Source organism: Neolamprologus brichardi, chromosome 3, assembly GCF_056152115.1.
Source record: "Neolamprologus brichardi isolate AB-2024 chromosome 3, ASM5615211v1, whole genome shotgun sequence".
In the NCBI taxonomy this organism is placed as follows: domain Eukaryota; kingdom Metazoa; phylum Chordata; class Actinopteri; order Cichliformes; family Cichlidae; genus Neolamprologus; species Neolamprologus brichardi.
The window spans coordinates 24,108,725-24,123,964 of record NC_142106.1 but is presented as its reverse complement, the minus strand read 5'-3'; the positions used below and the strand labels follow the sequence as shown (position 1 = coordinate 24,123,964).

The 15,240-nt window shown below is 38.7% G+C and overlaps 1 protein-coding gene across 3 annotated transcripts in view; it reads left to right on the top strand.

Moving 5' to 3' along the window:
* The window catches only part of dysf (dysferlin, limb girdle muscular dystrophy 2B (autosomal recessive)), a 100,240-nt gene that overhangs the window by 65,466 nt on the left and 19,534 nt on the right, over window positions 1–15,240 (top strand). For all 3 annotated transcript variants that reach the window (XM_087835089.1, XM_087835088.1, XM_087835094.1), the window contains 6 exons: window positions 1,514–1,612; window positions 11,096–11,224; window positions 11,471–11,626; window positions 11,807–11,898; window positions 14,481–14,651; window positions 14,854–14,996. In XM_087835089.1, coding sequence (XP_087691215.1) covers window positions 1,514–1,612; window positions 11,096–11,224; window positions 11,471–11,626; window positions 11,807–11,898; window positions 14,481–14,651; window positions 14,854–14,996 — 790 coding nt within the window. The remainder of the gene's footprint in view (window positions 1–1,513; window positions 1,613–11,095; window positions 11,225–11,470; window positions 11,627–11,806; window positions 11,899–14,480; window positions 14,652–14,853; window positions 14,997–15,240) is intronic.

The window sequence follows — 15,240 nt, the reverse complement described above, 5'->3', positions numbered from 1 at the left end:
CCCAGCAGGCTACATGAGAAACTGGGACTGTTGTGGAGGGCCACACCAATAAGCTTAAAAATGTATATTAAGCAAAAGTGAGATCAGCTTAATTTAGTTCAACAACTCCATTCTGCTTAGTATTAACTTTCTATCTTTATAAATTGGGACTATTGTGGAGGGCCGCATCAATAGGATGAGCTCAATATTACTCAGTATTAATTTTATTTCTTTATAAGCTTACTGTTGCGGTTCTTCACAACCATCCCAGTTTCTCACCCCGTAAGACCCAGGGACTGTTGTGGAGGACCACACCAATAAACTGAACTCAGTTTTGCTCAATATTCATTTGACCTCTGTGTTATTGGTGCAGCCCTACACAACAGTCAGGTGCAGATTGGCTCCAAAAAAGAAAGAAATACTTAGGAAACAATAAAATCAAAGCAATCAATGTTTTCCAGAGACTGACAAGTAATGCGTTTGGAGAAGACAAATTAAGAGACATTTTGCTTCTAACACTAAAAAACCTTTTTTAGATTATGAGTTTTTTTGTCAGTACTTTAAATGGTATTAAATTTAAGCAGGGGTATGTTACATTTAGGGTTGTGCACAAATTACAAACTTGAATTCCTCTTAGTCTGACCTCTTTCATACTCCCTTAATCACATGAACTACACCAGCCAATCTCTCGGTAGATAACTTCAGTCCAGCCTCAGTGAGTTTGTGTTTTCGGGAAGGTAGTTAACATTTTCACCCCATCTGGCCTCGTCTGATCAGCATAAAACACCCAAAAAAGACAATGAAAGCACCAAGTATTTTTCATTCCTGAAGAATATTACTAGGTTATAGAAAGAAGTGGTGAAAAAGAGCTTGGAGCAAGGTAGCAGAATAATTAACTTCTTTATGAATAAATATACATTTTTGGACTCTTTTGGCATAACTCGGTTCTTCTTATGTCCATGTTGATTTTTGTCCACTTTGTGCCAGTTCCCATCCCAGTGTTGGCCGTTTCCATTGCCTCAGAACGCCCATATACCATGACCTTAATGCCATGGAATCACCAGAGACAATTTTTACTTGTGTTGACGTAACTTGGCTAACTCGATGTTGCCATGCGATCATTGGAAAAATCATGAAAAGCGCTGCAGTGCTCTACAAAGTCAAATAGCATTCACTGCAGGACTTTGAACAGGTTTGAAAGGTCAAAGGTTCTTCAGAAGAAGTTCAGATATCAAAAATAAATGACGCAAAAATCACTTTCAGTAGCTACAGACAATTTGGTGGAATTGGAAATGACCTTTGAAGTATTTATTTATTTATTTTTAGTTTGACTCGTCAGGTAAATGAAGCAGCAAGAAAGTAACGCAAACATGAAGTCAAACCAACACAAATATTTTTTTAAATAATATTACGCAAGCCATAAGACTGCATGCAGAGCAATCATTTGGGTTTTACCAAACAACACAGGCTTATTTATATTCAGCACCTCCTATTCAACCTTCCAAACTCTGACATCTGATTGTGTGACCAACAGGGAGAAGAGATTATGGACTGGTGGAGTAAGTTCTACGCATCGACTGGAGAGGAAAACAAGTGTGCGACTTATCTAGAGGAAGGCTTTGACACTCTCAAGGTAAGGATGTGTGTTAAGTGCTTGTAGGAAATAAATGTGTTTTGTTTTTTCCTTAACTAAATGTATATATCTTTCAAATGAAGCCTGCAAATAATAAATATAATGTTACAACTAGATACAAGATTCTTATTAAGTTTGTCTAGTATGATGTGGGAATTCATATATTCGAACATGCAATTGGCTATATTCTTTAGGCAGCTGTTGCTCAAGTGGTAAGTTCATTTAAAGCATTAATTGTATCCATCTTTTACTGGTCCAGCCCTTTGCATCAGCCCTACTTTTTTCCATTTGATCCATGAGAAAATTAGCCACCTAACCCTTTATTAACCTCTTAGCACCCAGGGGTGGACAATTCGTTTTCCCAAGAGAAAATGGGACAGTTGTGGAGGGCTGCTTAATCAGTTAATAAATCTGAAATAACATTAGATTATTCTGACTCACATTTGACAAAATGTAAAGCTTCAAAGTTCCAGCTGTCTGGAGCATGAACCAACACCAATAATGTAACAGCTTGTAAGATAGCATTGGTTTAGTACTAAATTTAGTTTAAATGGGGAGGCTGATGGTGAGAGAAGTGCCTCTTCTTTATTCCTACAAGGCATATCTAAAGTTATTTTGAAGCAAATGTATGTAAATGAATTCGTTGAGCCATTGGTCAGCAGAACTCTACCAAATCTGATAAAACCTTTGCACAAGGTTATGGTTTCACTTATGACTCAGTGTGCCAGCATGTTCAGTGTCTTTGGCTCATCCCACCAGAGCACTAAGCAAATCATGTTATGGATACTGCTAAATTAGTACAATTATAAGTGCACTTACCTGAATAATTTTTGTATCCACCTGCTGTCACAGAGTTTAAACTTTTTTCTAACCTCTGCTTTGTCAATGCATCAGTGCAACAACACTCCTGTAGCTTTTGGGCAGCTGTGGCTCAGGTGGTAGGTTAATGTAAAGAGTTAATGTGAAGTGCAGGCCATTTATCATCTATGAAGTACTATGGAATACAACATTTTTCCATATGGGTAAGAGAGATGGTCCGAATACAGGACACTGCAGACTGAATATTAAGCAATAGGCAAGCCTTTAACGCAAACTATCAAAGAAAACTATCCTTCAAAGTTAAAACGTAAAACAATAAATAAGTAAATAACAGGAGATAATCAAAAGTCAAATACAAAATAGCCAAAAACAGTCAAAGGAAAAAAGAACCCAAGGAACATGACAAATTAAAAAATGTAATTGTTTCATTGTTTCTTTGGGGCTGCTTTCATGAATAAATAATTTTATGCGACATGTGCATCTTGTAAAACTGCACTACATACTATTACTATTTGAGGAAATATGTAAGTTCTTGTGATATCTTTGTATTTCTATAATAGTATGAAATTTATGAACACATTCCCCATTTTTCCCTGTTAAGGCATATGTTAACTCACATTCCACAAAGTTTACTTATTGTATATGGTGTGGTTTCCTGGCCTTCATAAATAAAAGATTAATAGACGCTAAAAGGTAATTGTCAGCTTTGAGCTGAAAGGTTTCCAGCTATTATTTTTATGATTTGTGTAGTTTCAGACCAAAAATAAAGATCATGTTCAATTACAAGAGTTTACCTATTTAATTTACATAGTATTTATTGTGTTTTTATTCTTTTTCATTAGTATTGTAAGTCACATAATAATTGGAAAAGTGTTGTACATTGTTTTGGGGTTTTGTATTTCTTCTGTTGACGCTTTTGTCATAAAAATAACCCTGACATGCATTGTGGGGGGGAAAAGACAGTTTTATTCAGTGGTAATCTGACAGTATCTTCCAAAATGCTTATTTAACATCTCCATCAATGTGCATTTACACTGTCACTAAATAAATAGACACTTTTTTCTTTTGTTTTATTTCTAGGGGAACAGTTTTTTGGCACTGGGAAAGTACCCCTTAATGAACCACCATTATACTTTAGACCCTTGATATTTACTTTGCAGTTTGTGTCTTGCAGACATAAACTGCGAAACTTAATGTAAATGCACAAAGTGGACCTTTCATCTTACAAAGCAACAAACGTATTAGATTGCCTTATTAGATCTTTTTAGAAACAATAAAACATAATTTAGTTGAAATCTGCCAAACGCTGATATTATTTATTATGCAACTAACAAATCATGATTTTATATCCAAATGTGAGCTGGTACACTAGACTTCTCTGAGAAGCTTAACATTCAAGATGCAAGTAAATAACTGCACTTGGGTGTTTTAATCAAAAAACATTGATGTGCATTATTAACAATATAATTTTGATGAAAGAGCATGTGTATATTGGTGGATTATTTACTATAGAAACTTTGTAAAAATGTATTTATTTTAATTATTAGTACTGTTTAGGGCAGCTCTGGCTAAACCTTATTCTGGGTGGTGGTTTAATAAATTTGTTAGCCACTGTATATCAGCTCAACACAGTTGAAGCAAAGGAATATACATTGAAGAAAAGAACATGTTGGAATTACGTAATTCAATATAGATGTTGGTTGCACACAGATGTTTTGCTTTGGGAGCAACTTGAACAATTGAGTTAAATTAACACTTAACTTTAAACCATAAAGCAATTGCGTTAAATACACCTAAGATGCTTTTATATATCCAAGAGATAGGACTGGCTTTCGGAAATGTGCTCATAGTTAGTCCCAACAATTAATTGATGTGTAATTCATGTACCTTGGACTTGTATGGACAGAAATTGACTTTTACCATACCCTTATTTCTGAGAGTATAATAGGGTAAAGGTAACAGTAGCAGAAAGAATAAAAAACTGAGAAAGTAATAAGAAAACATGAAAAAGATGGAGACGCCTTTAGCCTTTGTTCCTTTTTCTTAAAACCCGTTCATTGCCCTACACCTCACCATTTAAATCATTTATCTGCCCTAATGCCAGTTCCCTCTGTCAGTCTGTCATTCCCCTCCTCCCCCTCTCTTCTCATGCTCCATCATCAAAAGTCTCGGCATCGTGACATTCTGTCCGTTTCCCTAACTTCTTCATCCATGACTCATCCATGTTGAATTTGCTTTGGGAACACCGCAGTGGGAGAGATTCAGGGAAAAGGCCGTGCTCTGATGTTGGCAACTCCGAAATGAGCCGTCGTCAATGTTTGTCTGTAGTCTGGTCCTTTAAGAGTCTGCCGCCATCCCAGGAGCAACCCTTGATCGCCCACGCTCTGTTCAACCCTTATCCCGTTTCTCTTGGCCCAAACGGCGACCTTTCCTTCCACCGGGATTCAAAGCACACGTCAGTCTCTTGTCTGATTCCCAAAACAAATGACTAATCATGTCAGAATGTTGCCTTTTTTATTGCTCTTTAATTAGAGCTCTAACCTCTGCCTTGAAAGCCCTTTCACATCATCACAGCAATAACAACAGGTTTTCTGCATGTGCCCTGACATACATGTTGTACAAAGTCAAAATCAAGGACTTAAAAGTAAAATATTAGTAATTAATAGGCTTTTAAATGTATTTATTAATATTATTAAATCACATAGCAACACAGTTGGTCATGAATCTAATGAAAAAACGTTTAAAAATAGGTTTTAACATCCAGAGATTTTCCATAAAAGCCATGCTATATATGCTGTAATGTCAAATAATATTTCTTGGCCTCTTTCTTTACATGAAGCCATTAAAGTAGAGCTCAAACTAAATGGCACAGTAGAGAACAATTACATCTTGCCCAATAGTCATTGACCCTTGAAAGACTCTTTCCATTTTCCTAGTGGTTGTATTTTTTTCAGTCGGGAGCCTATTAAATGGTTTCACCCTGGCCGATGGAAACACATCTAAGTCACCTCTAAGTTTTTGCGACATTTCAAAACTTTGCTCAAAATTCAGTTGACAGTTGGATGGAAACTAGTGAAATGACCAGTGAGCCACTGATTCCATCGTCACTTTGCCTCACTTTCACCCTTTCACCGACCAGCTCCGTGCCAACACCTCCTTTTGATTTACTCCTCCCCACCCCCCTCCGCTTTTCTCCCACTCTGTTTCCTTTATGTCTTTGACAAGTCCTTTACTCAGATCTGCTACTGTCACAGGGAAATTAGCTGCTGTTTCCAACCTTTTTCAACCTCTTTTTCTGATTTCCTCTGACCTTTCACTGTCTTTGGGTAGCAACTGTCAGCAGAGACAGTTTCCAGCCCTTGCTCTGACCTGAGGAAAATTTGCTTACTTTTCTTCTCAGCCTTGGCTTTGTGCTCCCGTCATTTTGTCACCTTTCTGTTTCTGTTTCCATCTCCTCCCGCTGCTGCAAAAACTTTTTGGTTACATCACCAATTTAGCACACTGCTGTGCCACTCATATGAAGGTGGACAAGAAAATGACATTCGAAAAGGGCTAAATATTTGAGAACAAGGGAAAAGACAGACTTTGCTAAAAAAAAAATAATAATAATATGGCATAAAATGGGAGAATAAAATTAATCGTCTGGAAGAGTAATGCAATCCACTAGAGAATAAGTAAATACCACAAAGATTTTCTTCATCAGAATGAATGAAAATGTTCACTGCATGTATTATTGTCTAAGGTCTATACCTTACAATATGAAGCGCCTTGAGCCAACTGTTGTTGTGATTTGGTACTATATAAATAACATGGAATTGAATTGAACTTAAGTGTGGCCAGTTCCCTGCTATCACTATAAAAAAGTCAAAATTAAGAAAGACCATTTTTTTCTTTTTTTAAACATATGTTTTTATCATCATATTGTACGAGACTCCTCAGACCAGACAATGTCCTTCCAATCTTCTAGTGTCCAGTTTTGACAATAGAAAGAAGCTTGTGTGAATTGTAGCTTCCGTTTCCTGTTCTTAGCTAACATAAGTGACACTCGGTATGGTCTTCTGCTACTGTAGCCAATCTTATTGTGCATTAAGAGATACTATTTTGCAAATCTTCATTTGCAAAATAGAAAAAACCCTGGTGATTATTTGTGTTACAGCTCAAAGCAGTCCAGCTGTTCTCCTCTGACCTCTGGTATCAGTGAGACATTTTTACCCCTAGAAGTGCCGCTCACTGCATATTTTCTCTTTTTCCTAACCACTCTCCATTTGGTCATCCTAGTAGATCAGCAGTTTCTGAAATACTCAGACCAGCCTGTCTGTCACCAATTGCCATGTGACATTCAAAATCATTTAAATCAGCTTCATTTTGATGATAAGTTTGAAGTACAGCTAAATGCATGGGTTTGCTGTCAGACAAAGCGTCCTTTGGCTTTGCCACTATGATGCTTCAGCTGCAACAGTGTTTGAATAAAATAAGTTTGAAAACACCACAAAGTTCACATAAAACTTACTTTATATTATCGGGCTAAATACATGGTTTAAACATGATGAAGACAAAGGCTGTGTTAGATAGACATGATAGCAATATGCTCTGTCAACACGCAATGATTAGCACAAAGATAATGCTATGCTTTGCTAGCAATGCTAATATCAAAGCTAATATTTCTCCATATACTATCTTACAACTGTAATAATCTGTGTGGAGTTGCATGTATTTTGTGTTTTCTACCGTTTTGTAAGATTTATTAGCTCCAGTTTTAGCAACGCAGACATCTTTGAACTTAAACTTAAAAAGGCAGGAGGCATGGCACAGTCAGGACAGTGTTAATGCTCTGGTTTGAAACATGCAAACAAATGACACTAAGGCTACGTGCACACTAATGCCTTTTGGTTTAAAAACGCATCGTTTTCTCTCCGTCTTTGTTTTCGCTCATGGAAAATGCAACGTTTTCAAAACGCTCTCAAAAACGGATACATTTGAAAATGGTGCTTTCGCGTCGCAGTGTGGACAGTGAAAACGCAGACTTTGTAAAACGATGATGCATGTTAGTCATATGATGCAGTCATGTGACCAATTAAACTAAGCTAGCGGGGGGCATTATACAGCAGTTGTTTTGTGTTTATACTTTATACTTTTGTGTTACTCGCAGCAACAACTCCACCTCATTGTTATTCCATTTAAAAAACTCGGTGCCTTTCCTCGACATTTTGCCGCAACGTTTCAAAGAGCCGGAAAGTAAATAAGGGGCAGACAGAAATGAGGCAGGTCGAATCTTCTTGCATTTCATGCATGCGTAGTACTGGAACGTAAGCATTTTCGTCCGTTTCAATGTGGACACACAACTCTGTGAAAACAACTGAAAACGCTAGTGTGGACGCGGAGCGTTTTCAGATGAAAACGCTGTTTTTTTTAAAAAATCTATCCTGGCTAGTGTGGACGTAGCCTAAAGGGTTATCATTGCATTTAAATGTGACACCAAGTCCTAATCAAGCATCCAAACATGAGCAAGAGTCAGTTGAAGTTTTTTATGTGGTATTTCACTAAGTTCATGTTTGTCACATCTGATTTTTATGCAGGGCACATGATACATGGTTTATCTCATTGTGTTCAATGACCTTAAAGTTAATACAGGCTAGAAGAATGGCCTGTATTTGTAAAGCGCTTTACTAGTCCCTAAGGACCTCAAAGCGCTTTACACATCCAGTCATCCACACACTGGTGATGGCAAGCTACATTGTAGCCACAGCTACCCTGGGGCGCACTGACAGAGGCGAGGCTGCCGAACACTGGCGCCACCGGGCCCTCTGACCACCAAAGTGTCTTGCCCAAGGACACAACGACCAAGACAGTCCAAGCCGGGGCTCGAACCGGCAACCTTCCAATTACAAGGCAAACTCCCAACTCCAAACTCTTGAGCCACGATCGCCCTTTCTTAGAAGAAAGAGTATAATGCTAATGCTAGTGCATAGCTTGTAACACTCTAAAAGTTAGCGAGCAGTAACGTGATTATAGCAATTTAAAAAAAAAACTATTCGTGATTTAAACAATTTGGTAAACCAAGTCATAAAACAGCTTTGACTGGTGACATTCTGGAACAAGAGCTGTGATTGCCACTGTGGTTTCTAGTGGGTGCTGTTGTCTTACATCAGCCTTTACCTCATCTCCTAATTTTTCCATTTTACCTTCTTTGTACTGTCCTTTTCAATCTGCACAGTGATGTTCTCTCAAACCTTGGGCTTACTCCACTGCTTCCACACTCTGACCACTCATTTCACATCTTTGCTTCTGCCCTGCAACAGACAGCAGAACTGGTTAGTTTTGCTTCTGTCACAAAGACACCGCTGTTACCACCCTTGTTATGACTTCGCCTGTCTCTTGGCGTCTCCTTTCCCACCGCCTTCCATCTCCCTTGGTATTGGGTGCATTTCCAAACTTGTCTTTCTCTGTTGAGAACAAGCCAGCTATTTCTTAGTCAGAACCAATGGCTTTTTTGAGTCTCTGCTTCATGGTAGATGTCAGTAAAAGTTCAAAGTGTTATTTTGAGCTTTTTTAAAAGAAAGAAAAATAAAATGCAAACTGTTAAATGGTGATTTTGAGAAGGTGACCTTTAACGTTTTGATCGAGAAAGGTTTGCTATTTTCTGTCTTTTTTTTCATGTAAGGTTAATTTAGCTAAACGTTATATCAAAAACGTAATTTTTAAGTACATTTTCTATAAGTGATATGATTTAATCATATCGTGGTTTAATCAGCAAGGTATCTGTTTAGTACCTGTGTGTATCCTATACGCCAGAGCCTTTTTCTCCACGCTCTGCCTTGCCCTTTTGGGTTTGGTGTTGAAGTACTGAAATGAATCGCTGTTTCCAGACCTTTCATTCATTTACATCACCCCCGTCGTCGGTATGTTTCCACAGTTTCTGCCCCCATTCCTGCTTTTCCAACTCTTTCACCTCTCTCCTTTCACAGCATTAACCGTACACCCTTCATTTCATCCAACACAACCCCCTTGTTTCTCCTCAATTCCTAACAATCCTCTTTCCTCCCCTTCCCAGTTTAATAACAAAGTAAATGGAAAGCATCTCATTGCTTTCACAACCTTTCTCCTCCCTCTTTCAATTCATTTTGAAAAAGTGCTTGCAAGACCACTGTCTTAGTTTCTGCATAACTTGAAAAAAACATTTGCAAGAAAGAAACAACAGCCTTTTGTATAACAACAATCTTCCAATAATGAGATTTGGGAGTGCACATGTTCCCCCGGCAACAGGTTGTTATCACAGGGTCACTGGCTGGTCTGTTGGACTGCGTAAGTGGAGACTTTAGCAAGCATTTCACCAGCAAATCCCATTAACATCCAACAGCCACTCGCAACTGGTTGGGGAATATGTGTTTTTCCCTCACAGATGGTTGCCAGATGGTCACAGATCAGTCTCTGTGCCTGTGTGACCAGAGCTCATTTCAGTCTGTCCTACTTTTTCATCATAATTGTTACAGATGCGAAATTTCAAACGCAAAAGTGACTAGTGTCACAACCTGTAGCTGGTGACAAATATGAGATTTCAATTGGCTGCCTCTTTCACATACTAGATTGTGACTTTCCAGAACTTGATAAGCTGAAGAAAGTCAATGAATTTGACTGAGTTAGTGAAGTAGAAAATCATCACTAATGAAAACAAATTAATCTAGTCGTGCTTTGGACCCATTGAATTCTCACACATGTATCTAATGTGAAAAAAAAAACTTGATAATGTCTTAAAAACTGAACATGAATTAGATGTAAGCGCCACTGTTATTCTTATATATTGATGGGCTCTTTAGCTTTGCATGATTCACAGCTTAAAATAAGCCTTGTGTATCTTTTACTGGACCTCAATTCATCCATGTTTGGTTTCTCCCCATTTTGACCAACTATTGTGATTGGCTGCCCCTCATAAAAGGCTTGAACATCAGGTGGTCTCCTCTGTGGACACTTTGCGAGGCAGTGGACTTCAGTGAAGTATAACAGGAATGATTACTCAGCCGTGGTGCCTCCAACTGCCTGTGTCCTTGTCTGCAACGGAGTATAATTGAGGCCTTGGGGATATCCCCTCTCTATGACATCATGCAGATCCAAGACTTGGAAAACCTCAGTCTGAAGGCTGAGCTTTTGGCTCACAGGGATTACTTTTACATACTCTGACCTCATTATTTGAAATTTTAAACATGTTGATTGCGACAGATCCAAAAAGCATTTTCTTTGTCATTCTCTGCATTTACATTCACAGCCCCTCTTCTTCTTTCTCTTTATCTAATCACCAATTTTCATTGGCTCTGATGTTTTCACGTTCACTACTCTAAATAGTAAGCATATGATATGTCCAAGCGTCTCTTCCTTTTATTCCTTTCTGAGTCTTCTGTAATTTAAAATATGTCCTTCATTCTGTCATCTCCACATCTTGTTGCGCTGTGGACTTTCATCCATCTCCACCCCTCTTTTACACTCTCTTAAATGTCCTTTTTTTTTTTTACTCCTACCTCCTTATTCTGCTTTTCCTCTTTCTCTTTTTTTTACCCCAAACGTATCTATTACTTTGTAATTTGTGAGTCAGCTATTAAAATATACCTGTTTTAGGGCTAAATAAAATCTATTATATCTATATTCCTATCCCGCTCTGCTCTTCCTCCTCAGGTGTATGACCGGGAGCTGGAGAAGATCGAGGATTTTAAAGGGCTCTCTGATTTCTGCCAAACATTCAAACTGTACAGAGGAAAGACTCAAGATGAAGGAGAAGATCCCTCAGTGGTGGGAGAGTTCAAGGTAAATGCAAAGTTTAAAAGTTGTTCGGTCGAGTCTCACTATTTGCCATTTTCTTCTAGTCGCCACATTGTTGCAGCCTGATGTGAAGTTACGTATCACGAACATATCACATGCTAAATTATGCCTAGAGCTTATCTCGATTCATTCATCTTTGTCGGTACTTATTAATTCAAAAGCTTCCTTTACACCACTTGACATCTACTTCTTTAACTCTCAATCCCTCCACCCCTCTCTCTTATGAACCAGGGCATGTTTAAGATCTACCCCCTGCCAGATGACCCCGGTGCCCCTGTTCCCACAAGGCAGTTCAGAAAGCTGCCTCCCAACGGCATCGAGGAGTGCTTGGTCCGAGTCTACATCATCCAGGCTCATGGACTCCAGCCCAAAGACCCCAATGGGAAGGTATAAGGGGAGAAAGGGAGAGAAATGTAGAAGAGGATGGTTAGAAAATGTAACCAGAATTAGGTACTCATGGTTAGGATACTCATTAAGGTCAAGGAAAAGATTTCTAGCAAGGAGGGTATAAGTGATACCAAGTAAATGGAAGATGACATGAGTTAACAGAAAGCTTGTTGTTTTCAGTGTGACCCGTATGTGAAGATCACGCTGGGGAAGAAGTCAGTCAACGACCATGAAAACTACATCCCCTGTACACTGGACCCAGTCTTTGGAAAGTACGTACGCCAATGCCTCTTTGGTCTGTCCCTCTTTTCCCCCTTTCTGTCTATCTGTGCCTAAAACCAAAAGTCTGGACTTCCCCGATCTTGCGGACTCGGAGGCGATCCACAGACTTTCAGAGTCTCTGGTCTAGAGGCAGGCTCCCTTAAACTTCACTCCTCTATCCTCTGTTATTCCATGTAAACCAGCACACCCTGGCACATATTTCATATCACTTGACATTTTCAGTGCCAAAAACCACAATGGTTCACGGGGAATTGAATACCTACCCATGGGTTTGTGTTCATTTATGAATTGTTTTATATCGAACGTCTTAATATCAATAAAATGTTAAAAAACAAAATACAGAACAGAAAATATACCATGAGAAACTATTTATTACACAATTTACACAAAAAGGGGTAGGATGAAGTGTACCCATGTTGCACTGTTGTCACGTATCATGTATAAAGGTCCCAATCTGTCCCCAAGTTAAAAGGATGTGGATTCAGCCTGTATCTAACTGTGCCACAAGTCTTTGTGTATGTGTAGAGGGATGAAGGTTGTATGTCCCGGCTGATTCCTAGTTTGGACAAAAATAATAATAGTTGAGGATGCAGTACAAAAACTAACCTTTAAATGTTATTCTTTAACTAAACTGAAGTTTAAATTTTGCATTTGTTTATATTCAGCACTCTGGGACTGATTATGCTCATTTCCACATCCTCATGTTTATTCTTGAGCTCTACTAGAGTCGCTTTGCAAACTGCAAATATTTGTTAATCTTATATTAGGACTTGTTCCTCTGTCTGTTTACCTCTAGCTGTTTTACTGCCTTTCCTTTTAAGGCCACCTCCTTGTTAAGCTAACTTTCCTGTGATTGGATGTCCTTTACAAACAGAAGGTTTGGGTGGGGCTATTGTGCTCACAGACAGAGCAGTTTCCCTCTAATGACTACATCCACTCTGACACCATACAGAGCCTAAGAGCAGACAAAAACTGCCTGAAACCTGAGCATTGTGCTCACAGGGATTACTTATACATATACATAATGTATTATTTGAACCTTTGCTCATTTGTCATGTTTAATATCAACTTATACATAAGCATAATTAAAAGTTATTTGAAAAAAAGTAATCAATTGGTGCTCGATAAAGCAAATAGACTTTTTTTGGAGACTAATAAAACCAGCTGAGTATGAGACATCATCAGCAGGTGGCCTCTTTGCTTAGTTGGTAATCCAGCTCTGGTGATTGCTGCATACATTTAGCATGAAGCAGTGTTATAGAGAACTTTTGTATAATTTTATTCAAGCTTCTCTCTATCTTTTTAGAGCTAATAAAATAAAATGACTTTAAAAGAAGCTGACAAAATGAAACTACAGAGGGTACAATAATAAAACATGGATTCTTAAAATAATTAAAAGAAAATCAATTGTAAAATGTTCATAAAACAAAAAAAATGTTCTTGATTAAAAAACCCAACTAACTATCCTCTAACTATTCTATTCCACTTATCCTTATTCAGTTTCACCGTGGGCAGAAGCCTATCCTACCTACAATAGGGCGAGAGGCGGGGTACACACTGGTCAGGTCGCCAGTCTGACCCAGTTCTAACACAGACCCACAACCATTCAAACCTATGGGCAATGTAGAATAACCATTTAACCTAACCCCACTAAGTGCATGTCTTTGGACTGTGAGAGTACCCAGAGAAACCAGACAGACACAGGGACAACTCTGCAAACTCATCACAGAAAGGACCCAGCCAAATAACTCAGACCTTCTTCATTGTGTAGCAGCAGTGCTAACCACCATGCTGCTGTTCTGATTTTTTTTTTTTTAAGAAATCTCTTTATCTGCCTGCTTCATGAGCCTTTTTCTTAATGCATTGGAAACTGAAGTCAGGGCAGCTTCAGTGCAGCTTTTCCTTTTCAAATGTATTCAAATGTAATGTCTTACATGATGATGATCATGATCCAGTCTAAATACATGACTCAGAATTATTTCCATCAGCACACATACTGAATTCACTCTATGTCACTCTTTCGTATGCTTGTTACTCTATTTTGTGTCCTTTGCCCTTATGTGTGTTTTCTTGCCAGTAGGGGTCACTACACACAAACCAATCAGAGCACCAGACGTCAGTAGAGCAGAAACTTGGTGCACATCAGAGCTCCGACTGCTGGCTGTAAGCTGCTCTCAGTCAGTGTGACAAGTCAGTGCACACCAGAGTTCTGCTAAAATGTCTTTCCATAGACTCATGAAGACTGCAGCAGGGGGATAGGCTTGACAAATGTCCTAGCAGACCAGCACACATTACTCGTCACAGGAGTGAAACTTAAGAAGTTCCTTCAAGTGGACGTGCAGATTTATGCTCCTTTTCCAGGAGGTTTTATCTGACATTGCATGTTAGGACATAATTTTGGCCTTAAAAACCACAAAAATTGTATCTGCATTTCAATCACTTCTACATGCATTTAAAATGCGATCACAATTCCTGTCATTGATGTGGTCACACGAACGCGTGAGAGGCCACTGGAAAGCTCCTAATGCCTGAACCAAAGCTGAAAATCCTTTTCTGCTTTCCTTTTCTACAGGATGTTTGAGCTCACATGTTCTCTCCCACTGGAAAAGGACCTTCGCGTGATGCTGTACGACCACGACATGCTCACCAAAGACGAGAAGATCGGCGAGACGGTGATTGACCTGGAGAACCGCTTCCTGTCCAAATATGGAGCCATGTGTGGCCTGCCACAGTCATATCATGTGTGAGGAGACATTTTTTTCTGTTTATTAAGCTTAAACTGAATTTCAATTAAACTGATAAAATTAGACTCTGAACTGTTCCAGACGTCACCCAACAGAAATGGATGTGAGAACAAAACCTTTTTTTGTGACAATGATTATAGACAGATATAACAAAATAAACAAAACTTTATTTATATTATTTTTTTGTCTCTCACCTGTTAGATCTGGAGTAAACCAGTGGCGAGACCAGCTGACACCCACGCAGCTGCTATACAGATTCTGTGAGAGAAGAAATCTGCAGAAGCCAGTCTATGAAGACGAAGCAGTCCGCTTCAAAGGAGAACGATACATCGCTGCCGACCTCGGTGAGTGACCATTCCTCACAATTCAACTGAAGTATATAAACACGTGCAATGATAAATCTATACAGTTCGTTATATTGATACATTTATTCTATATAGATATGAAATACTTAAGCTGTACATTGATCAGGCACAAAGTTTAGAGCACTGTCACTGAATCAGAGCATCTCCAAACCTCCCGCTATTATGGGATGTTGCCGGTCTGCAGTGGTCAGTTTCTATTAGAAGTGGTCCAAAGAAATAACGG